General features: G+C 36.7%; 1 protein-coding gene across 2 annotated transcripts in view; it reads right to left on the bottom strand.

Annotated features, from left to right (window-relative positions):
* Positions 1-24,328, bottom strand: part of LOC111148861 (methylcrotonoyl-CoA carboxylase 1) — a 59,712-nt gene that overhangs the window by 23,582 nt on the left and 11,802 nt on the right. For both annotated transcript variants that reach the window (XR_002640722.1, XM_022505662.1), the window contains exons 5-10: positions 19,008-19,129; positions 18,448-18,595; positions 18,240-18,361; positions 12,120-12,231; positions 10,254-10,335; positions 2,402-2,529 (exon numbers count right to left, since the gene is read on the bottom strand). Coding sequence is in view for 1 of the 2 variants with exons in the window: in XM_022505662.1 (XP_022361370.1) it covers positions 2,402-2,529; positions 10,254-10,335; positions 12,120-12,231; positions 18,240-18,361; positions 18,448-18,595; positions 19,008-19,129 (714 nt within the window). In the remaining variant the exon portion in view is untranslated. The remainder of the gene's footprint in view (positions 1-2,401; positions 2,530-10,253; positions 10,336-12,119; positions 12,232-18,239; positions 18,362-18,447; positions 18,596-19,007; positions 19,130-24,328) is intronic.

The raw sequence follows: 24,328 nt of genomic DNA, 5'->3' as shown, positions 1-24,328 counted from the left end.
GGATATGCTGTCACTCTCTCTACTCTCTCCTTAAGTCACCCTTTAAGGTGAGAAAAGGACAAACTGAGAAAGCAAAAGATAGAGGGGAAGAAATGAAGTAATTTAGCACCACTTAGAATTAAGCAGGAAAGCATGAAACAGAGGCAAAGATTTCATCTCTTTAAGTATATAGGTAGGAAAAATCAGGAACTACAGGAGTTAAGAATGAAAGGTAAATGGAGTACACTGAATGCCTTTTTGACACAGTCTTTCAAACCACAGACTCTGCAGCCCTATTGCCTAGGTTCCAATTCTGTTTTTATACTTTGTTCTGGGCTTGTTTCTTAATTTCTTGATGCTTCAGAGGAAAGTGCATATGGTAAGCACCATACAAGTTTTAGCTATTGTCATTTCATTCCTATCCTTTATGATGAAATGCTTTTTAATGTTTTAATGAAGAATTCTATTTGTCTTTATACAAACAAGGAGAAGAATGACCATGTGTCCGTATGTCACGATGTGATCTTACTTCTAACTATATAGCCCCATTTTAATTTGGCTGATCTGTGCTTATTTTCCTCTGAGGTTGGCTTCTATCTGGGTTCAGAAGAAACATGCCCCAACCAAGCCTCTGGATCTTTGGAAATCTGTGTCATGTTAGTTCACTCAGGCTTAGACACTGACTCTTTGGAACTCCTGGACCTTGGCTATTTTCCCCAGCTTCCGCGGACAAGGCTAAGCACCTGCGTCTGCAGCCCAGATGCTGACACCACGGCAGCCTCATTCTAGGGAGTCCTTGCCTCCAGAGGCTGGTCCTGGAGCTTGAACTCTTAACTCACTAAATGGCAAGACCCCTTGTTTTACCGCTGCCTGAAAGGTGGACTCCAAAGTGCCTTGAATGTTGTAAATGAGGTATGGTGGTATCCATCAGTTCTAGAATCCCTCCCCTGATAAGAAAAGCCTGCGTCTCTTTTTAAAGGGCCTTCAAAGCTCTTGCAATTTCTTGAGAGGCAAAAATAAAAAGTTTACTGGTTCCCCTTATTTCCAAAAGCGTTCTCTTTCTTTCCTTAGAAACCTTTTATCCATGATGATTTCAAAATTGTAGACTCCTGGGGCACTGGAGTTGGCATAGTCAGTTAAACGTCTGACTCTTGGTTTCAACTCAGGACCCTGAGATTGAGCTCTGCTTTGGGCTCTGCACTCAGTGCAGTCTGCGTGAGACTCTCTCCCTTTCCACCCCTCCCACCGCCTCTAAAAATCAATCAATCAATCAATCTAAAACAAAAAAAATCTGGACTCTCTCAATTACTGCTTCAGAAAAAAAAAAAATCCCCCTTTCCTTGAATTCTGGAAACAGAACCACTCTTTCCAAAACTTTCTAAATCTGCTATAATTTTTCTCTCACTTACTAACACTAGCCTGATGTGCCTGGTTTTCATTAGCTCCCAAGGATATAGAGGTCCCAAAGAATTTTATGGCTCAATTAAAACCACCAATCATCCCCAAGGAACCAGCAAAAGGAACATCATATTATCGTCCATAGATGTTCTGAAAAGACAAAATTATCAAAATAATCAAGACTTTAGCATCACAACCATGCAAAAAAAAAAAATTAGATTCAAATATATAAAGAACCAAGAATCCTACAGAGATCAAAAGTACTTATAGTGCTTAAATATTTTTTCATAAAAAAGGCTGTAAAATCAAATGTTTTCAATAATGAGAGTAAAACAGACTAAGTTATTATTCTTATTTGAAGGAATATGCTTTGTGGAACTCTAGTTCAAACTGGCCAGTGTTTCTTGGAAACTATTTATAAACAAAGGAATAATTATAGACTTACACTTTTGTAACATACAGTAGACATATCATAGCAATGTCAGAAATGTTATAAAAATTTCTAAGCACTTATTCTGAGTGGGCTATACTTATCCTACCAACAACAGTGTGCAAGTCAGCAGTTGCATGTGGCTCACTCTATTTGTCTAGATCATTACCTTGATCTTGGTCATTATCTTCATTTCCAGCTCTTCCTTAGCTCATTTCACTGGGGCTAGCATCTGTCCTGCCTCTAAAATCAAATGATGGCCTAGGCCAGAATACTGTGGCCTCAGGCAGAGCACGAGGCTTTGGTGTTGAGATAACGTGGTCACATGAAAGCCTCGGGGGCAGCAGCTCACCTGCCCGTTGCCTTAGGCTGCCCCATGCCGAAGAGAAATTATGGTGACAGGTTAGAAATCTGAGTCCATAAAGTAACAATAATGTCACAGCAACAAATGAAATATCATCTTTAACTTTCCATTTCCCTGTCCTCATGACAACCTCCAAGAATTGAACCCTTGTCCAAAGTGATACCATCTTTTAGGAGGCTAGCAGGTAACATATTCTCAAGACTTATCTTTAACAGAAAAAACATTCCCACCCTAAGTTGCCACTCCACCAAGTCAGTTCCTGTGATCATCTCGGTAACAGGATGTTCCACTTGCAGCCTTGTATTCATTTCCATGAAGTAGAAATTGTGCTTTGAGTCCATAATAAACTCCACAGTTCCTAAAAGATAAAATACAATGGTCACATTTCAATACCATATAATCACTAGAAATCAAAACCTTCTATGATGTATCGTATCAACTTTTTATTAACATATTTTTAAAATTTTATTTTATTTAAATTCAGTTAATTAACACAGAGTGTATTGTTAGTTTCAGAGGCAGAGTTCAGTGATTTATCAGTTGCATATAACACCCAAGGCTCATTATATCACGTGCCCTCCCCAATGTCCATCACCCAGTTACCCCTTCCCCCCACCCTGCTCCACTCCAGCAACCCTCCGTTTCCTATAGTTAAGAGTCTCTTATGGTTTGTTTCCCAAAACCAGAGAGAGAAACAAATCACATCAACTTTTTTTTTTAAAAGATTTTCTTTATTTATTTGACAGACAGAGATCACGAGTAGGCAGAGAGGCAGGAAGAGAGTTGAGAGAGAGAGAGAGAGGAGGAAGCAGGCTCCCTGATGAGCAGAGACCCGCCCCCCCACGCGGGACTTGACCCCAGAACCCAGAGATCATGACCTGAGCCAAAGGCAGAGGCTTTAACCCACTGAGCCACCCAGGCGCCCCAAATCACATCAACTTTTAATGCTGCCTTCATTCAATGGTAAACAAATGGTAAACATTATGCATTTCGAGAAGAAAATATCTTACACTTTGCAGCAGCAAATGAGCCTTAATAAAAAATAGGGAGCCACACATGAAATCTAGCAACAAAAAGTACGTTTGTGGTTTTCAGCAAAGGGTAAGTTCTGAGCAGTGTCAACTGCTGCAGCAGCAAGAACACGGTCGGACCATGTGTTACGGCTTTGGTGCGCCGGGATCCCTGGAGGCTCACACTGTGACATTCCATCTCACTCTCACCCGGTAGAAAAAATATAATAGTATTTTTGCCTCCTGATTGTGGGCTTTGGAGGTTTCCTTTAAAAGTCCTTTTGCTGGTGATCCAGTGGAAGACTGCTTAGCAACAAAAGCTACATCTTTCCCAACCTTATTAAGGTGTAATTTCATATAATAAAATTTACCCATTTTAAGTGTAGGGAAGTGTGTTGAGTTTCAATCGCAATTGAATACAGTCATAGAACCACCACCACCACCACCATGAAAATGCAAAACATTTCCATTATCCAAAATGTTCCCTTGTTCCCCTTTGTAGTCAGTCCCTTCCCTGGGTCACTGGCTCCAGGCAACCATAGTTTTTTCCTAGTGTCATATAAATGAAATCATATACTACGTAGTTTTTTGTGTTTGAGGTTTTTTCACTTAGCTGAAAGTTCCATATAATTTAATACTGTTTCTCAAACTGTGGGTCCTAACCCATTAGCGCCTTGTAAAAATTCAGCGAAGACTTCCACTTTCTGGTCCATAAGAAGCTAAGAAGTCACCATTCTAACCTGACAGGAGTAAAAAGCCAAATAAACTGAAAAAATCAACAATTTTTCTCAGACCCATCAGAGATATAAAGTTGTAGGGCAAACTGCTGCCCCCAAAATCGGAGACAGGCAAATGCAGAGATTCAAAACTTACTGGAACAGAAACTCATGAACAAAACTTCTAAGAGAATAAGTACCAGAGGAGGAAAAACTGGGCTGTAACTGACGAGTTGCTGGACGCTCAGTGTGGACAACTTTGTGAGTTACAACCTCTAAGGACAGCCCCGTGTACTTTTGTGTTTTACCTGCAGAAGCTCTATCAGGTCCTCACAGTGAATATTGGAGAAAAATCCCCCTGAGCCTCTCACAGCAGAAAGGGAAAAGGAATCATTTGAAGTACACCAGAGTTCTGTTCTGACCAAGATTTATCCATAAGAGAACTATTTTACTAGAGCCTAAACTATGGGTTTTTCATCAGAGCCTAATTAACAGATGAGGAGGAAGGGAAATACACAACTCCAGCCATCCTGCCCCCATAGGTGAATAAATCAAAACAAGTAAGCAAAAACAAAAACAAACAAACAAACAAACAAAAAACCCCAAACTGAGACACACTGGTGAAATTCAGGGCCCAAGCTCACCAAAACACTTAAGATGTAATCTTAGGAATACAGAACACCTCTCCTTCCCCACACCTAACCACCACATACTAAAGACCTGTTCACCACAGTTCTTTTTACCTGGTACCTCAGGTCAGGCTATCAAGAAATAAATTACAAGGCACAGTAAGAGGCAAAAACACAGTTTAAAGAGACTGAAAAAGCATCAGAACGTGACTCAGAAATGACAGAAATATTGGAATAATCAGACCAAGAACTTCTTTTTTAAATATATATATATTTTTTAATTTATTTGTCAGAAAGAGGGAGAAAGGACAGCAGGGAAAGCAGCAGGCAGAAGGACAGGCAGGTTCCCCTCTGGGCAAGGAGACTGACGTGGGACTCGATCCCAGGACTCTGGGATCATGACCTGAGCCAAAGGCAGATGCCTAACCAACTGAGCCACCCAGGCATCCCCAGACCAGGAACTTAAAAACATTCTGATTAGTACAGTAATAGGTTTAATGGGAAAAGTAGACACATGCAAGAACCTACATAGATAAGATTCCTTGGAAATTCAAGGAGTCAAAAAGAAATGCTAGAAATCAAAACATGGTAATAGAAATGAAGAATGCCTTTGGTGGGCTCATCAGTAGACTGGACACAGCTAAGAAAAGAATCTCTGAGCTTGAGAATATGACAACAGAAACTTCCAAAACTAAAAGTGAAGACAAAAGACTGAAAAAAACAAAACAGACTATCCAAGAACTGTGGACAACTAGACAAGGTGTAACATATACATAAATGGGAATACCAAAAAAATAAAAGAGAAAGGACCAGAAACAATATCTGCAGCAATAACGATTAAGAATTTTCTCAAATTAATGTCGAGACATTGAATACACACCTCTGGAAGGTCAGAGAACACTAAGCAGGATAAATGCCAAAAAACACCCAAAACCCTATACCTAGGCATATCATTTCCAAAGTACAGAAAACAAAAATGAATGAATGAATGAATGAATGAATCCTGAAAGAATCTGGGGCTGAGGGGACACACCTCACTTATAAAGGAGAAAGGTAAGAATTACATATGACTTCTCTTCAGAAACCACGCAAGCAAGAAGAGTAGAGTGTTATTTAAAGTCAAGTGAAAAAAAAAATCAACCTGGTATTCTGTTACTTGTGGAGTTAGCCTTCCGAATGAAGGAGAAATAGGGACTGTTTCAGATAAATAAAAATTGAGAAAACTTATTGGCAGCAGATCTGTCTCACAAGAAAATAGTCGATATTCCAAAAAGACAAAAACCTTAACGTGTATGCACCTAAGAAGAGAGTGTCAAATACATGGAATTAAAAACTGAGACCTGCAAGGTAAAAACTGAGACCTGCAAATAGATGAATCCACTAGTACAGCTGGAGATTTTAACACCACTCTATCAGAAATGGACAAATCTAGGAGGCAGAAAAATAAGGACATAGTTGAACTCAATAGCACCACCAATAAATTGGACATATTGATATCTACAGACTACTTTATCCAACAATAGCACACTGCATATTCTCAAACTCACATGAACATTCAACAAAACAGACCACATTCAGGGTCACAGAAAAAAACTAAACAAATTTAAAGGAATAGATATACAATGTTTGCTCTCAAGACCATAATTAAATTAAAAATCAATTGAACTAGAAATCAGTATAGAAAGATAGCTAGGAAAAAAGTCCCCAAATACTTGGAGATTAAATAACACAGTACCAAGTAACACATGGACCAAAGAAGAAATCCCAAGTGAATTTTAAAAATATTTTAAACTAAATGAAAATAGAAATACAACTTTTCAAAAATTGTGAGATGTACTGAAAGCAGTGCTTAGGGGGAAATTTATAGCACTGAATCCATATATTTGAAGAGAAGAAAGATCTAAAATTAAGCTTCCATTTTAGGAAATTAGAAAAAGAACAGCAAATAATTCTAAAGTAAGCAAGAAAAAAGAAATAATAGAGTAGAAATCTACGAAATTGAAAATAGAAAATCTACAGAGAAGACCAATAAAACCAGAAGTCAGTTCTTCGACAAGATCAATAACATACATAAGCTTCTAGCCACGTTGTTTAAGAAAAGAAAAGAGAGAGGAGACAAATTATTAATATCAGAAATGAAAGAAGGGAAATTACTATAGGTCTTACGGTTGTTAACAGGATATTAAAAGTATTTTATGAACAACTCTATGCCCAAAAATTTGATAACTTAGATGAAAGAGACCAATTCCTTGAAAGACATAATCTGCCAAAAGTCACATAAGAAAAAAAAATCACTCTGAAATAATCTGAACAGGCCTCTATCTACTAAGGAATTTGAAATAATCATTAATAACCTCCCAAGCCTCTAAAATAGACCCAGATTGGTTCACTGGTGAGTTCTACCAAACACTGAAGGTAGAATTTATACCAATTTTCTATTCCAGAACATAGAAGACAGGATACTTCCTAACTCATTTTATGAGACCAGCATTACCTTAATACCAAAACGAGAGAAAGATTTTACAATATCTCTTATGAACATGGATGCAGTTCCTCAACAAGATATTAGCAAATCAAATCCAATAACGTACCAAAATAAGAATATATTATGACCAAATAGGATTTATCCCAGGTATGCAAGGCTGGTCCAACATTGAAAAATCAATTAATGTAATCCATAACATCAGCAAGCTAAAGCAGAATCAAATGACTGTATTAATAGGTGCAGAAAAAGTATTGGATGAAATCCAATACCTAATTATAATAAAAACTCTCAATAATCTACTAACAGAGAGGAACTTCCTAATTTGATAAAGAAGATTTACAAGAACCCGCAGCTAACATTATATTTAATGGTGAGAAACTAGAAGATTTCCTACTAAGAAGAGAAATAAGGGAAGGATGTCCATTTTCACCACTCCTTTTCAACATCACACTGAAAGTTCTAGTAATGCAATTAAAAAAGGAAATAAAAGGTATGTGGATTGAGAAGAAAGAAATGACACTGTCTCATCACAGATGACTTATCTATGTTGAAAAATCCAAAAGAACTGACAAACTCCTGGAACTAAAAAGAGGTCATTAACAAGCAGGATATAAGGTTAATATAAAAAGTGAATTGTTTTACTATATACCAATGATGAACAAGTAGAATTTGAAATTAAAAACAATACCATCTACACAAACACCCCTCAAATGAAATAGGTATAAATCTAACAAAGTATGTGTAAGATCTATATGAGAAAATTATAAAACTCTGATGAAAGAAGTCAAGGAAGAACAAAATGGGGAGATATTCCACATTCACGGAAAGGAAGACTTAACCTTGTTTAGATGTCAGTTCTCCCCACTTGTTGTACAGAGATAACATAATCCCAATTAAAATTCCAGCAAGTTATTTTGTGGATATCAAAAAACTGATTTTAGTGTTTTATAGGGAGAGCCAAAAGACCCAGAATAGCTAATTCAATATTGAAGGAGAATAACAAAGTTGGAGGACCGACACTGAGTTCAAGATTTACTATAAAGCTACAGTATTCAAAATAATGACATACCGGGGAAAGAATAAACAGATCAGTGGAACAGAATTGGCAGCTCAGAAATCGACCTATATAAATATAGTCAATTGATCTTTGACAAAGGAGCAAAGGCAATACAATGGAGCAAAGACAGTCTTTCAAAAAAAAAAATGGTGCTGGAATGGTATTATTGTATATGTCTTACATATCAAAAAATGAATCTAGACACAGATCTTATGCTCTCAAAAATTAACTTAAAATGGACCATAGAGCTAAATTGGGAACACAAAACTATAAAATTCCTAGAAGATAGTAGGAAAAAACCTAGATGACCTTGGGTATGGTGACACCTTTTTAGGTACAACAGCAAAGGCATGATTCATTAAAGAAATAACTGATGAGCCAGGCTTCATTAAAATTAAAAACTTCCGCTCTGCAAAAGATAATGTCAAGAGGATGAGAAGACAAACCACAGACTGGGAGAAAATATTTGCTAATGACACCTCTGATGACAGACTATTATCCGAAATTTATTAAGGAGTCGTAAAACTCAGTAACAAGAAAACTAACAAACCAATTTAAAAAATGGGCAAAACACCTAAACAGACCTTACTAAAGAAGAAACACAGATGGCAAGCAGGCATATGAGAAGATGATCCAATCATGTTATTAGGGAAATGCAAATTTAAATGAGATACAACTACACACCTATTAGAACAGAACACTGATAATACCAAATGCTAGTGGAGATGTGGAGCAACAGGAACTCTCCTACATTGTTGGTGAGGATGCAAAATGGTACCACCACTCTGGAAGAAAGTTTGGCAGTTTTATACAACACTAAACATATTCTTACCATACAACCCAGTGATTAAACTTCTTGATGTTTACCTAAATAAACTGAAACTATGCCCACATAGAACTCTGTACACAGGTTCTTATAATAGTTTTATTTATAATTGCCAAACTAAAAAGTAACCAAGATATCCTTCAGTAGGTGACAGGATAAATCATGGTGCATCCAGACAATGGAATATTATTCAACACTAAACAGAACTGATCGACCCATGAAAAAACATGGAGGAAACTTAAATGCATATTATTAAATGATAAAAGCCAATCTTAAAAGGCTACAAACTATTATGTTTAGCAAAATAAGTCAATCAGAGAAAGACAATTATCATATGATCCCCCTGATACGAGGAATTTGAGAGGCAACATGGGGGGTTTGGGAGGGTAGGAAAGGAATAAATGTAACAAGATGGGATCAGGAGGGAGACAAACCATAAGAGACTCTTAATCTCACAAAACAAACTGAGGGTTGCGGGGGTAGGGGGGTAGGGAGAGGGTGGTGGGGTTATGGACATTGGGGAAGGTATGTACTATGGTGAGTGCTGTGAAGTGTGTAAACCTGGCAATTCACAGACCTGTACCCCTGGGGCTAGTAATACATTATATGTTAATAATAAAAAAAAAAGGCTACAAACCGTATGATTCCAACTATATGACATTCTGGAAAAGGCAGAACTATGGAAGCAACAGAAAGGTCAGAGACTGTTAGGAGTTAAAGATAGGAAGGGATAAAGAGCAGAGCACAGAGGCTATTCAGGGCATCGAAAGTACTCTGTGTAATACTACAAAGGTGGATACACGTCATTACACATTTTTCCAAATGTATACTGTACAACAATGCCACAGAACGCACAATATCAAGAGTGAACCCTAAAGTAAATTATGGATTCTGGGTGATAATGATGTGTCACTGTAGGTTTGTTGACTGTAACAAATGAACCCCTCTGGTGTGGATGCTGACACTTGGGGAGGCTGTGCAAGGGTGGAGGTGGGGAATATGGCAACTCTCTGCTCAATTTAGCTGTGAACCAATTAAAGTTTACTAATTTTAAGAGGCAAAAGAAAGCATTTTAGTGATTTTATTTTAAAATGGGATAGAAAATATCAAATAGCATTACTCATAATTAAGATAAGTACTGTTTAGTGAATTTTTTTCCAACTATACATGTATACAGACATAAATACATATGTATACATACTTATGTGTACATGCGGGGTCTCAATGTAAAACATATTTCTTAATGTGGGTATAATTTGTTTGAAAGACAATGATTTAAAAGTTGTAAGTTTCTTTTGCCTTCTGAACATCAATAAATGATTATTTCTTCTTGTCCATTCAAAGTAAATCTTAGCATACCTGCTCCAACATAATTTACAGCTTTAGCAGCTCTGACTGCAGCTTCTCCAAGCTTTTTTCTTATTTCAGGTTTAATACCAGGCTATGAAAAAATATTTAAAATAAATTTCCATTAGTTCTTTGCCCTACTAGAAATTTCCACTAAGATCCAATATTGCATTTCTAGGTATCAAATATTACATTAAAGAGTTAATATGGATAAATAGCTAATGCTATATATTTCATCAAGAAATACATCCTATACCACAGTCAAAAGCTCCATATCAAAGTTTAATCATTGTTAGTAATTTCTATGAACTGTAGATATTATTCAGCATAATGACATATCAATCTCCTTTGTACCTACATAAGAACTTTCATGACTATATATCCAATTACATGTATCAATATGAAAACTCTGAATGATCATTATATTATTTAAAGATGGTAGAGCAATCTGGGCCATGTGACCAATAATTATCTTGGAATAATGGTAAACCTTAAGAGTCCAACCTAGTAAGAAAGGTTCATAGAAAGAAATGTAGGTTAAAAAGTAGGCAAAGGTTTTAACATTTTAAAACAGTGTTCTACAGCCACATACTTAAGCAATCACTACTTGAAAATAAGGCTTTACCGAAATTATTGTTGACATTTACTTTGAATGATACAATATAGTCTGCAGCAGAAATTAAAATCTGAATACAGTATGAGAGCAACAAACTGATTAACCAGAAACCTCAGATCCCTGACCTTTTACAAGCACTGAAAAAAACAAAAAACAAAAACCGTGTAGAAAACCAAGAAAGCCTACGGCAGTAGTAGGCTCAAAGAAATGTAAATCCAAAAAGGGGTAGGAGTAGGCCTTCTAGGCTTAGGCCTTGACCCAGAGGACAACCGAAACCAATCAAGAGACAGACCCAAAGAGATGTAACAATTAATTCCAAGGGGGAAAAGTTGCCAAATAAGAGCAAATCTCCCTCCTCTACAATAAATCTCTATGGCAGGAGGATGACTAATATATTTTAGGGACATCTCAAACAGAAGTTAAAAGAAACTTCAAAAAAAAAAAAAAATTCAGTGAACCAGGCTAACCCATTCCTCAAACATTCCCATTAAATTTTAAAATCTATATGGAATTATTACACAATTGCTCCCTATAAGTCAGATTCAGCTCTTCCTCAACTTACAGTGGGATTGTGCCCAGATAAACCCAACTTAAGTTAAAAATATCGGAAGTTGAAAATTCACTTAAATACATGTAACCTACCAAACATCCTAACTAAGCTTAGTCTACTTTAAGTGTGCTCAGAATACTTACAGTGGCCTACAGTTGGGAAGAATCATCTAACACAACAGCTATTCCGTAATAAAAAGCTGAACATCTCATGTGATTTGCTGAATACTGAGTACAGAGGGTGTATGAACGGGTACAGGTAAGAACGATTTTGTTTACCCTCCTGACTGTGTGGCTGACTGGCTCACTGATGCTGCCCAGGAGAGTATCATACCACATATAGAGCCTGGGAAAAGATCAAATTCAAAATTCAAAGTACTTCTATTAAATGTGTATGACTTTTGCACCACTGTAAAGTCAAAATATTCTAAGTTGAACCATGGTGAAGTCAGGGACAGTCTGTACTTGGATCAGAGTAGATTTTCCTAGATACCATCCAGAAGGATCATGGCCCTCAGTATGGTAGCCTGGGAATTTCAACCCCCTCATCCCCAAGGCTTCAGTGGGGCCTCATCTTTATACTACCCCTGGGAAGCAGTTATTCAGCGGGACTCTGGAGGAGACACTACCTTCACCGATTTCTGATGTGAAAATCAGAGGGATTGAGGTTTACATTATAGAGAAGCTTGCAAATTTCTTTACAAGGTCCTTACCCCTGGGGCTTCCTCAATGATCTTCTGATGCCTCCTCTGTACACTACAGTCTCTTTCAAACAAGTACACAGCATTGCCATGGTAGTCACCAAACACCTGGACTTCTACATGCCTATTTAAAAACCCAATGAGAAAGTTTCCACTTGTAGAATGAACACTCTAGAAAAAAAATTACATACATGAAGTGACTAGGAAATAAGAAAACATAGGAGACTATATTTACAGCCTCAGAGTAGGTACAAGTCACAAGTACAAACTGTCAAGGAAAACTGATAAATCTCACATCAAAATTACAAATTATAGTCACTTTTCATGCACTCTCACAAAACCAAAGATAACTTTTTTATGATCAGGGGATTTTTATTTCATTTTTTATTATTTTTAAAAAGATTTATTCATCTATTTTAGAGAGAGAGAGCAAGCAGAGGGAGGCAGAGGGAGAGAGAGAATCCTGAAGCATACTCTCCACTGAGTACAGAGCCTGATACAGGGCTCGATCCCAAGACCCCGAGATCATGACCTGAGCTGAAATCAAGAGTCAGCTGCTTAACTGACTGAGCCACCCAGGCACCCTATAATCAGGGGATTTTTAAAAATCAACTCTCATGGTCAGATTTTATAAACTCAGGCAGACTAAAAGTTATAATGGCTCATCCATAAGAAGGTTAAGGAATAAATCAGTATGGATCATGAATTTTTAAAAAATATTACTAATGTTATTATCATAAAAACAAAAAAGACACTTTAATGTTGAATCTAAAATAGCAAAATTATGAGAAACCATATTAAGAGTAAATGCACAGAACACTTAAGAAAATGAGGGTACACAGACCATTTGGTGAACATGAAAGCATTCTTCTCAGTAGGTTTATTCTGATAGGTTCACTGTGTAGTTTACCTCACATATTCACCACCATGATGGAGAAATGAATGACCAGCAAATGTTTTTTCTGTTGATTTTTTAAAATAAAAATTGTCAAAAAGAAATAATGATAAAAGAAAAACCAAGAAGGGTCTTGTAAATGTACTGTTGTAGCACAATAGTTCTTTTCTGTTTCTTTTGTTCACCTCATGAAGCCACTTCATTACACCACTTGAAAAATTTAGTTTCTTGATATACCATTTCTACTGAATGTTCAATTTTAACATTTTCCAACCTGTCCAATACAAGCTCTTGACAAAATAATGGGAACTGATTTCTTCCTTTTAGATCTGCCTGCTTGAGTTTTCCTCCTCTTTTCATTTATCTTTAAGCTATTATCACCACTTTCTTGCTATTACTTCTCTGGACAAACTGTTGTCTGTGAGATCAACTGAGAAGAGAAAAATGAGATTTTATTTTAGCCTCATTTAGTCCTTCTCGAATGTTCTTCCTTTCTTTAGGGAGATCCAAATTTCTGACCTGTATCATTTTCCTTCTCTCTGAAGAACTTGTTACCATTTCTTAGAAGTCAAGTCTGTGGTAACAATGTCCCTCAACTTTTGTTTGTCTGAGGAAGTCTGTTTCTCCCTCCTATTTGAAGGATAATTTCACTGGACACAGAGTTCTGTTAGTTTTTTTTTTCTCCTTTCAATGCTTTATAAATATCTCACTCCCCCCATTCTTTCTTAAGCCTGATATATTTCTTACCTTGTTTCTCTATAGGTAAGACATTCTTATCCCCATGTTTTCCCCAAGATTTTCTATTTGTCTTTGGTTTCCTAGAAGTTTGAATATGATTCAAAAGATGTTTTGATATTTATCCTGCTTGGTATCCTGAGAGCTTCCTAGTTCTGTGGTTTGGTGTTTGTCATTAATTTCGGAACATTTTTGGCCATTATTACCTCAAATATTTCTCCTGTTCCTTTCTTTCTTCTAGTAGTATTCAAATAACACATAGCCTATACCTTTTAAAACTGTCCCACAGAGCCTGGATATTAACGTTTGTTTTCATTCTTATTTCTCTTTGCATTTCAGTTTGGGAAATTTCCATTGACCTATGTTCTAGGTCACGGATTCTTTCCTCAGCTGTGTCCAGTCTACTGAGGAGCCCACCAATTGCATTCTGCATTTGTTACATTGTTTTTGATTCCTAGCATTTTCTTTTGACTCTTCTCTTTGAGTGTCCATCTCTCTGCTTATATTTCCCAAAGGGTCTTGCTTGTTGTCCCCTCACTCCATTAGAGCCCTTCACATATTAATCAGTTAAACAACTCTGTGTCTGGTAATTCCAAAATCTGTGGTGCTGATGTTTGCTTTGTCTCTTTACACTGTGCTTTTTCTTGTCTAAGTTTTGGCATTTTGGCATGCCTTGTCATTTTTTTTTTTTTGTAAAAGCTGGACATGAGGTATCACTTTACAGTAACTAAGATAAATATAGACGTTTACTGTAAAGTTTAATGTGAATCTGGCCAGGGCGCTGGGTTTAATGTCTGCAGTAGCTGTAGGTACCAGAGGCTTGTTTCCTCTAGTGTCCTTGTTTTGTTTTGCTTTGTTTCTCCTGTTGTCTTTGACTAGGAGCTCTTCTTAAACAGTCTGTGTCTTACAGTTCTTTCACTTGAAACCCTATTATTATACTAGGTCCCTGGTGACATGGTAAAAGGGTGCAGGGGAGGGAATGCAGACTATGATCTAGTGATTAAATCTCGGTGTTTTAGTGGGCTCATATCCCTGTGTGCTTCCAGTTTCTGTGTTCATGAGCACCATCTGTTTGTATGTATGTGTGTATATATTTTTTAAAGATTTTATTTGACAGAGAGAGCGCACAAGCAGGGGGAGCAGGAGAGGGAGATATTTATTTTTAAAGTATGCTGTACAACCAGTGTGAAGCTTAAATTCACGACCCTGAGATCAACAGTCACATGCTCCACTGACTGAGCCAGAGAGGTACCCCCAGAAGTGTTTCTTAGCATTTTTTCTCTCGTTACATGAAACAGGAAAGCTAGAGGGGGTTAGAGTTGGCTAACTACCCTTCCCACACAACAGCAAAGTTTCCCTTGGAGAGCTGGCCTTTGTTAGGGAGAACAGACCACTCCGGGCCTATCTCAGATGGTTACTTTTCTCCTCCTTCTGCCCCAGAATGGGAGAGAATTTTTCCTGGATTTTCACTGTGAGAACCTGGTGGTGTTCTTGAAGGGAAAACATGAAAATCGGGGGTTCCCCAACACTGGACCTTGAGGGGTTTCTCACTATCATGCTAGTCCACACCCAGACTCCAGGAATTTATCATAATCCCTGCAGAAGCGTCCCTATCAATTTTTGGCTTTCCGTGGCTTTTGCTCAGGGTGAGTGGCTCTTGGCTATGATTCACTGTATTCACGTGTGCTATCTGGATTTCAGGGTGGTGGTTTGCCCTGCGGTCCCCACTCTGATAGGTCTAAAATTCACTGACTTTCATTTTGTTCAGAATTGCACTTGCTTTTTGGATGTGAGTGACAACTTCCAACCTCTTTACATGTTGGAACTGAATGGGTTGTTTTTCAAATTCCAATTGTAAAATTTTACTACTCTCTTATCTGTTAGCTGCTCCAGGGAAGGAGTCAGGAGAGAAGGGACTCCAGGTTCTGAAAGGAACACATACCAGGGCCACAACACAGCTCTTTTCTGAGTTCTCAGAAGTTGGACACACTTGTTCCTGTGGTGGCTTACAAGGGAAACTTTTTGAGGATCTGTGTTCTGTTCTGATTTCTGTAGTGATCTTTTGCTTTTGTTATTTTCCTTTTTCTGACTGATCCTTTTTCTGTGCTGCTTTATCTAATTTAGAGATTCTGCAGCAGACTGTCTGAGAACCAGGAGGTGCACCAAACCCCAGCTGTTCCAGTTCAGTCATTGCTGGGTTCTGGCCACGTGGACAGATACAGCTGGAGTCTACCAAGAATGCCTTGATATCTTCCAAAAGTTCGACAGTTTTTATTTTCCTATTTGCATTTTTAACCATCTAGAATACATATTGAGTGTGAACTGAGAAAGGAACCTGATTTCCTTTTATATCCTCTGAAATAGTACATTTTGAAGACTGTTTCTATCCCAGCCTTTCAGGTAAGCTCAACAGTTCTGAGCAGATTTATAAAACATCTTGATATGTACTTTTCTGAGTTATAAGCACCACCTTGACAATCTTCTGGCACTCCATTAACTCAACATGTAATTACCTGGCAACATACAAAATAGTGTAATTATCATGATATTAAAATATTATTACTAGAAAACAGAATAAATATATACAGAAATGCTATTACTTGTATTAAGAGAATGAGATTATGAGTGACTTTGTTTTCCATCTTCCGTATTTTCCATGTTTGTAATGTATATTACTTCTATATTTCAAAAAATACTATTATTGATTCTTGTCATGAAGAAAGTAGCATGCCAGCTGATATACACGGAAAATTAAAAAGAAATGTACTATCAGGTCCTTGATTCCCAGGAGCTTTCCAGCTATTGGGTGAAAAACTACAATGTGAAGTAATATTCAGCTAACATTTTACATGTAAAGAATTTACATCTTTAGAGAACGTTGTAGGCATTGAGTTACAGTCACTGAAATAGCTAGCCGACATCTCCAGGATAATTCTAACTCAGAAGCATGCCAGTCTAGATAGTCAGCCTATTCTTTTTTGAAACATGTTGTGGAAGGGAGCCCTCAATTTCCCTTAGAACTTCTTCCATTTTTGCCTTACTTCCCACTAACAGGTGGCAGACTTTTTAACTATTAACATTTAAATGAATTTAACTTACCATGCTGTGTTTGGGGACAGTTCAAAGTTTTGTAGCACTTGAAACAAAAACAATTTGGGGGCTGTCCTTAAGAAGAATATAAAATTAGGTATAGGATCTTAGAAGAGGCTCACACAAGGGAGGGGCCTGAAGCTTTAGTATATTATCATCAAGGTAAAACCCTCTCTGCTCATGGTTCCCAAGTGAATTACTCTTTATGAAGCCACCTGACTTTCTCTCTCTCTCTCTATATATATATAAATGTGTGTGTGTTAATACATAATTACCACAAAATCTATGAAACAAGAAGCTTTTATCGTCAGTATCTTATTTTAAGCAATACATAGGAAAATAAAGTTTCAGAAAATAAAAAAATTGGAAATTCACATGATATTTGTTACAGCAGTACCTAGAGAAGCAGTTTAGTACAGTGGCTTAGAGTGTGAATTCTGAATTCAAATCCCAGCTTCATCACTTCCCAGCTGGGAGACCTGAAGCAAGTTGTTAACGACCACTCTGCTCCTCAGGGTCTTCACATGCAAAACGGGAATAGGGCCTACCTACAGGATTGTTGCAGGGATTAAATTAGGATTAGGACAGCAAAATTATTGGGTATATGTAAAATGCTCAGAATGTGGCAAATGGTAATTGTGATATATGGGTGAGATATTAGTATTATTTGTTAACATATCACTACTGGCCCAATTTAGGTATCTATTCCCATTCTCCGAGCATCTCAACTGATGCTTATAGAGTTCTGTAAGATAAAACTAAGTTTTTTACAAGAATTCTTTTATTTTGAAAAAAATCCCTAAGTTCCATCAACAAGAAATTGATTAGGGATGCCTGGGTGGCTCAGTCGGTTAAGTGTCCACCTTTGGCTCAGCTCATGATCCCAGGGCCTGGGGATCGAGTCCCACATCTGGTTCCCTGTTCGGTGGGGAGTCCGCTTCTCCCTTTCCCACTCCCCCTGCTTGTGCTCTCTCATTCTCTCTGTCAAATAAATAAATAAAATCTCAAAAAAGAAAAAAAAAAAAGAAATGCATTGAATAAATTAAGGGTATGTCAATATCATGGAACCATTAAGCCCAATAAAAAGAATACAGAAGACCTATATTTACTGACATGGAAAGATGGCTATGGTATCATATTAGCATATGATATTGTGTAAGATTGTACTCATTGTACTTTTGTATGTATTTTACATTCTGTGTGTATATGCATAAACCTTTCTATTTGATTAGAAAATGCTTGGAGGAAAGCACACCATATATACTAAGTGGTTACATCAGGGGTGGGATTGGGGAACTTAATGTACTATGTACTAGTAGAACTTTATATTTTAAATAATTTTTTATAGTTTGCATACATTTCTTTTATAATTTAATTTTAAAAATCTGAGTTGGAAAAAAGACTGAACTCACCTTGGAGTGTCTACAAACTTCTCAACCAGCATCGCATCATCATTGAAAGACTTCTTAGCTTCTCTCCGTGCTGATTCTAACTGTTCTTGAAATTCCTCTTCGGATCCGACGATCCTCATGCCCTAAGACAGCAATAGAGTATGACTACGACCTAAATAAAACCAAGAAGACTAGCCTGAAGTGAAAACACGAGCACGCACAATCTTACTTTCCCTCCTCCACCACGGACGGCTTTAATCATGACAGGATAACCGATTCTCCCCGCGTGCTCCCTCAGGCACTGGTCTGACTGGTCCTCGCCATGATAACCTTCCACAACAGGCACTCCGGCAGCAGCCATTATGGATTTGGATGTGCTTTCGAATAAGAAAGGTGAGATGCCCCATTTCTATGCGTTATTTCATACAAACAGCCCCATCGACAAATATAATGGAACTTTTTAAAAATAAAACATTCCCAGGTAAAGGAAAGACTACAGTCTGAGACAACAATTAACACAAACATTAAACTATTAGTTTTTCTGTGATAACTATGAATCTAGTGCTTCATGTGATAGCTCATCCCACCTTGTTCTTTATCCCTAAAACTAATTCATATATTGATTAGAAACCCTAATTAGATAAACATTTTCTGTAACTCACTGGAGTAGCAGATGAACAGATTACGCCCATGACAACCAAAGGTTCTAACTGCCATGTCTGTTAGAGGTTAAACAAACAATTTCAGTAGACCGTCCTCCGGTTATATTTAAAAGGTAGAAATGAATACCTCTTTATACCCATGTCTTTAATTGCAGATGAAGGAGGACCTATAAAAAGAATTCCTTCTTGTTTGCACAGTTCGGCAAATTCCGTGTTTTCAGAAAGAAAACCATATCCTGGATGGATAGCCTAGAAGTGAAAATGAAAGGACAAACTTACTAGCACTCCACTGGCGCGCCGTGAGGAAGGAGATGGCATTTTCCTCTGGGGAAGCCTCTCCCGACACTGGTGGTAAGTACACTATGGGCTCTATCAAAATCTCTTTCCAAGAGGTATCTGAAACATTCTTACTAAAGTTCCAAAGCCTGGCCTGAAACGGAAAAATCTATACTTCTTTTTATTGTGGTAATATATACACAACATAAAGCTTACCGTTTTAACTGCTTTTAGGTGTACGGTTCAGTGGCATTAAAGTACCTTCTCAACGCTGTGCAACTATTAACACCATCCATTTCCAGAATGTTGTCCCCATCCCAAACAGAGATTCTGTACCCATTAAATATCAATTCCACATTCCCTGATAAACTCTATCTTACTTTCTGTCTCTATGAATACCCCATCTAGGAACCTAATATAAATGGAATTGTACGACATTTGTCCTTCTTTGTCTACTGTATTTCACTTAGTGTTATGTTTTCAAGGTTCTTCCATGTTGTAGCATGTATCAGAATTTCATTCCTTTTCATGGCTGAATAATGGACCACTGTGTATATTCCACATTTTGTTTTTTTGCTTATCCATTCATGCATTGAGGGAGGTGTGGATCGTTTCTACCTTCCGCTTTTGTGAATAACACTGCTATGAGCATCGATGTACAAGCACCTGTTTGAGTCCCTGCTTTAAATTCTTTTAGGTATATATCTATACGTGAAGCTGTTGGATCATACAGAAGAATCTAAAATAATACTGCTATTAGGGTAGAGTGTCAATGAGTATTTGCAAACATGAGTAAAGGGCTCCAGAGTAGCAGAGGGGAGGGCTGTTTACTCTGCTTCCATATAAAGCTGGCCTAGAACTGAAACCATGGTACCCCAAAACTGAAAGGAACACGTTAGCACAATAATACCTCATTTATCTTCAGTTCACTATCTGCCAATATCACCTTTCCAGAAAAAAAGCTAAGAAGCAAACAAAAAGTCATATGTTAGAGTCTACATATACTTAGTGAAAGAGGATTCCCTCATATGTTAATCTAGTCACTTGAAACTTACTTGGAGTTTTAAAAAATTTATTTGTCTGGCTTTCTAGCCCACAGAAGAGGAAAATTAATACCTAAAGGACAGTAAGATTTCCAAGAACAAACATACTCACAGCAAAAAAGGGAGGATACAAAGGAAAGCAAAAGCACAACAGTGTAACATGATTCAGTGAGGGATAAAGCAACTTTCTCTCCAACCTCAACAGCCCTGATAGCATTTCTGTTCTTCTAAATTAATAAGACTATATAATAATTATAACCAAGAGAATGTAGAAAGAAAAAAGTTCAGCCAATACTATTTCAAAACAAACATACTGAAAGAATAGTTATGTTTCAGGGGCACTGGGTGGCTCAGCTGGTTGAGCGACCAACTCTTAATTTCAGCTCAGGTCATGATCTCAGGATTTTAAGGCCCCATCCTGGGCTCGCGCTCAGTGTGAAGTCTGCTTGAGATGCTCTCTTCTTGTCTCCCTCTGCCCCTCCCCTGGCTTGTGCATGTGCTTTCTCAATCTCTCTCTCTTTAAAATAAACAAAAAACCAAATAAATAAATTCTTAAAAAAAAAAAAAACCAAAGAATAGTTATGTTTCAAAATTAAAGGAGTATGCTTCAGACGTTTGGGAAACTCATGAACAGAATACCTACATTTTAGTGAGAATAAATAATAAAATGCAAGATAATCACATTTTGATATCAGTTTGATCACAGTTTGATGTTTTTTAAACCAAAGTTCAATTTTAGTAATTTTATATGAAATGTCAAATATTATTTATGTGAGGCAAAGTGAAACAGATCTACATCCTAGTCTTCCCAATGTCTTAACACCCTTTCTTTTTTTACTTACAGTACATAACATTCACTCATTTACAGTCTGATTAACTAAGCAAATTTATACAAATGTGCAACTATTACTATAATCCAGTTGTAGAATACTTCTGTCACTTGAATAAGTTCTTCTGTGCTCCTACGCATAATCGATAAATCCTTGCTCCCAGAACCAGGCAATTCCGACCTGCTTTTGGTCTCTTATAATTTTGCCTTTTTTAGAAATCTCATATAAATGGGATGACATAGTACAGAATCTGATGTGTTCAGTTTCTTCAACTTAGCATGATGTTTTATGGCTCATCCTTATTGGGTGCGTGGGTAGTTCATTTTTTATAGATCTTTTTTTATTTGTTGATGCACTGAATGGATAGCCCACATTTTATTTATCCATTTATTTGGATTTTTTTCCAGTTTTGGACTATTATGAATAATGCTGTTATGAACACTCATGTACAAATAACATCTGTGAACATATTTTTCATTTCTCTTGGGTAAATACCCAGGAATGCAAATCTTTAAAAAAAAAAAAAAAAAAAAAAAGAACCCAGGAATGCAACTGTTAGGTCAAATATGGTAAGTATATATTTAACTTTTTAAAACCAGCCAGTTTTCTAAAGTAGTTGATGATAATGATCTAAAGATCATTACCATAATCTAAGATACTGAGTAAGATCTAATAACGTAACTTTTTGTTACCCCCCAAACAAACTCCATGTCTATTAGTGGTTATTGTCCATTCCCTACATATCCCTAGCCCTAGATAACCACTAATTTACCCTGTTTCTACAGATTTGCCTATTTTGGACATTCCATATAAATAGAATTATACAATACATACAGTCTTCAGTGACTGGCTTCCTTCTTCCACTGAACACAGTATTTTCAAAGTTCATCCACTTTTTAGCATGTATCAGCACCTCTTTCCTTTTTATTGCTTATTTTAGGTTTATCTTTTTGTATATAAATATCTAATTGTTCCAGCATAATTTGTTGAAAAGACTATCTTTCCCACTGAATTACTTTAGCTCTTTTGTTCAAAAATTAATTGACCATATATGTGCACGTTTATTTTGGGACTTTCTATTCTGTTGCACTGACATACGTATTTTTCCTTCTGATACCGTACTGTCTTGGTTACTGTAGGTTTATTGTGAGTTTTGAAATCCAAAAATCTAAACCCTACAAATTTATTGTCTTTTCAAAAAATTTTTTTAAAGATTTTTTTAAGTAATCTCTGCACCCAACATGGACCTTGAACTTACAACCCCAAGATCAACAGTTGCATGCTCTACTGACTGAGCCAGCTAGGTACTCCTCAAAATAGTTTTAACTATATATTAGACTTTTGGGGTATTTTAGGACCAGCTTGTCAATATTTACCAAAAAAAAAAAAGCCTATTGGGATTTTGATCAAGATTCCCTTAAATCTACAGATCAATTTGGAAAGAACTGCCATCTTAATACTACTAATTATTCCAATGATATACGTATCCATTTATATATACCATATACATATGATATATGTAGAACTTAGAATTTAGAACTTCTTTAATTCCCCTCAGCAATATGTTATAGTTTTCATGCATAGATCTTAAAACTGATTTTTCTAAAGCTAGTGCTAAGTATTTGATTTTTATTGATGTTATTTTGAATATTACTGTTTCCTTAACTGCATTTTCAAAGTGTCGCTAGCATCCCTTCTTTTGAACAGATAGTTAATTCAATGGAATTCTGATGAACCAGATAAATACTCTCCCTTCAAACCTAGAAAGAAAAGCACTATCTTCTTGCAAAAATAAAAAAATAAAAAAATAAAAAGAAAAAAAGAAAGAAAAAGAAAAGTCCAACCACACATTACAGGAATGACCTCAAGAAGTTTTAATTAATTATCTTAGGAAGAACAATTTAATATATCCAGATCACAGTATTTCTTGATCATTTGAATATATTAAAAAGGAAAAATCAGTAATACTATTGTTAGCAGGGGGCTAATTCTCTAGCCACTGGGCATGTATTTAGCAGCCAATTTATCCTGGGCTCCCAGGATTATAAGCCCCTGTTTAGATCCTTCATTCTATAACATTAATGTGCCTTTAACAGTAAAGATAAAAACTGTCATCTCCTACCCTTAAATCTCTGCCAAAATAATTTATTCCATGCTTTTAGTTTGTAACCTTTCTGCTGCACTTTCCAAGCATATGTACAGATCCAAAGTTGTTGTTGGCTCTGCCTTCAAGCAGAAATGAGAGGTGTCCTTCCTTTGGTGGAGAGAACAAGTCATACTCTTTAAATTCTTACTACCAAGAATTTCCTATCTACAGCTGATACTTAAAACATATGGATTTCCATTTGGTCAACTACACAGATGATCAGCATTTAAATAGTTTGCAATATTCATTAAAGTTACTTATCAGTGATCCTGAAATGCCTGTAATAGTTATTCATTCCTGGTGGTACAGTAAAAGAAACTGGAGCACTTCATAAAACATTAATGTTCAGGAACTAATCCTGTCAACTGAGGGGATAAGTTTTTTGTTTTTTTTTTTAAACCCTCCACTAAAGAGGAATACACATACAGAAAAGTGCATGTCATAAGTAGACAGCTTTTATAAACACAGTCTTGACTAACTGAACAGCACTCAGCTCAAGAAACAAAATATCACTAGTATTCCACAAGACCCTTATGAGCTCTCTTCCAATAACTAACTATAGGACCCTCCCCCAAAGCACTATGGCAACATTCTCTTTAAAAAAGGCTGCTCGGGTGATCCTAATCTTCAGCCAGCACTCACTACTTGATTTTCCCATGCAGAGAAGGTCTGAGACAAATGACAATCAGGAGAACTAGAGAACCATTACATTTTCTAGATTCTTTCAAGTTAGCCATGTCACCAGGCAAATCACAAGAAATGTAGCTCACGTGCAAATGTTACTCTAGCATCTGTAAAAATGCCTATGCCAATATGGCTACATTAACAATTCTACATTCTGGGCAACCTTTCAAAATCACTAGACAAATGTTATTCAAAGTCCTATATCAAAAAGATCAGTAAGTTTCTTCTTCAAAGTTAAAGCAAGTTATACTCCCCTAATTGACAAGTAACCTTTTATTAGAGAGCCTCATTGATTGTAACCCACCAAATTTCCTTCTGAATCAGGATTCCAGGAAGAACTGAAGCAGGTTTCTTTGGCCTAAGTTTTCTGACTTAATTCCAACCCCTATACCAAATAATAGTCCTATATTACTGATTTTTCTGATGTTATTCTTTGTTTTACAAACATTACAGGTAATATTTACAAGCC

Source organism: Enhydra lutris, unplaced genomic scaffold (assembly GCF_002288905.1).
Source record: "Enhydra lutris kenyoni isolate GAN:26980312 unplaced genomic scaffold, ASM228890v2 scaffoldscaffold2, whole genome shotgun sequence".
In the NCBI taxonomy this organism is placed as follows: domain Eukaryota; kingdom Metazoa; phylum Chordata; class Mammalia; order Carnivora; family Mustelidae; genus Enhydra; species Enhydra lutris.
The sequence above is the reverse complement of the archived record's forward strand: the minus strand, read 5'-3'. Positions and strand labels throughout refer to the sequence as shown.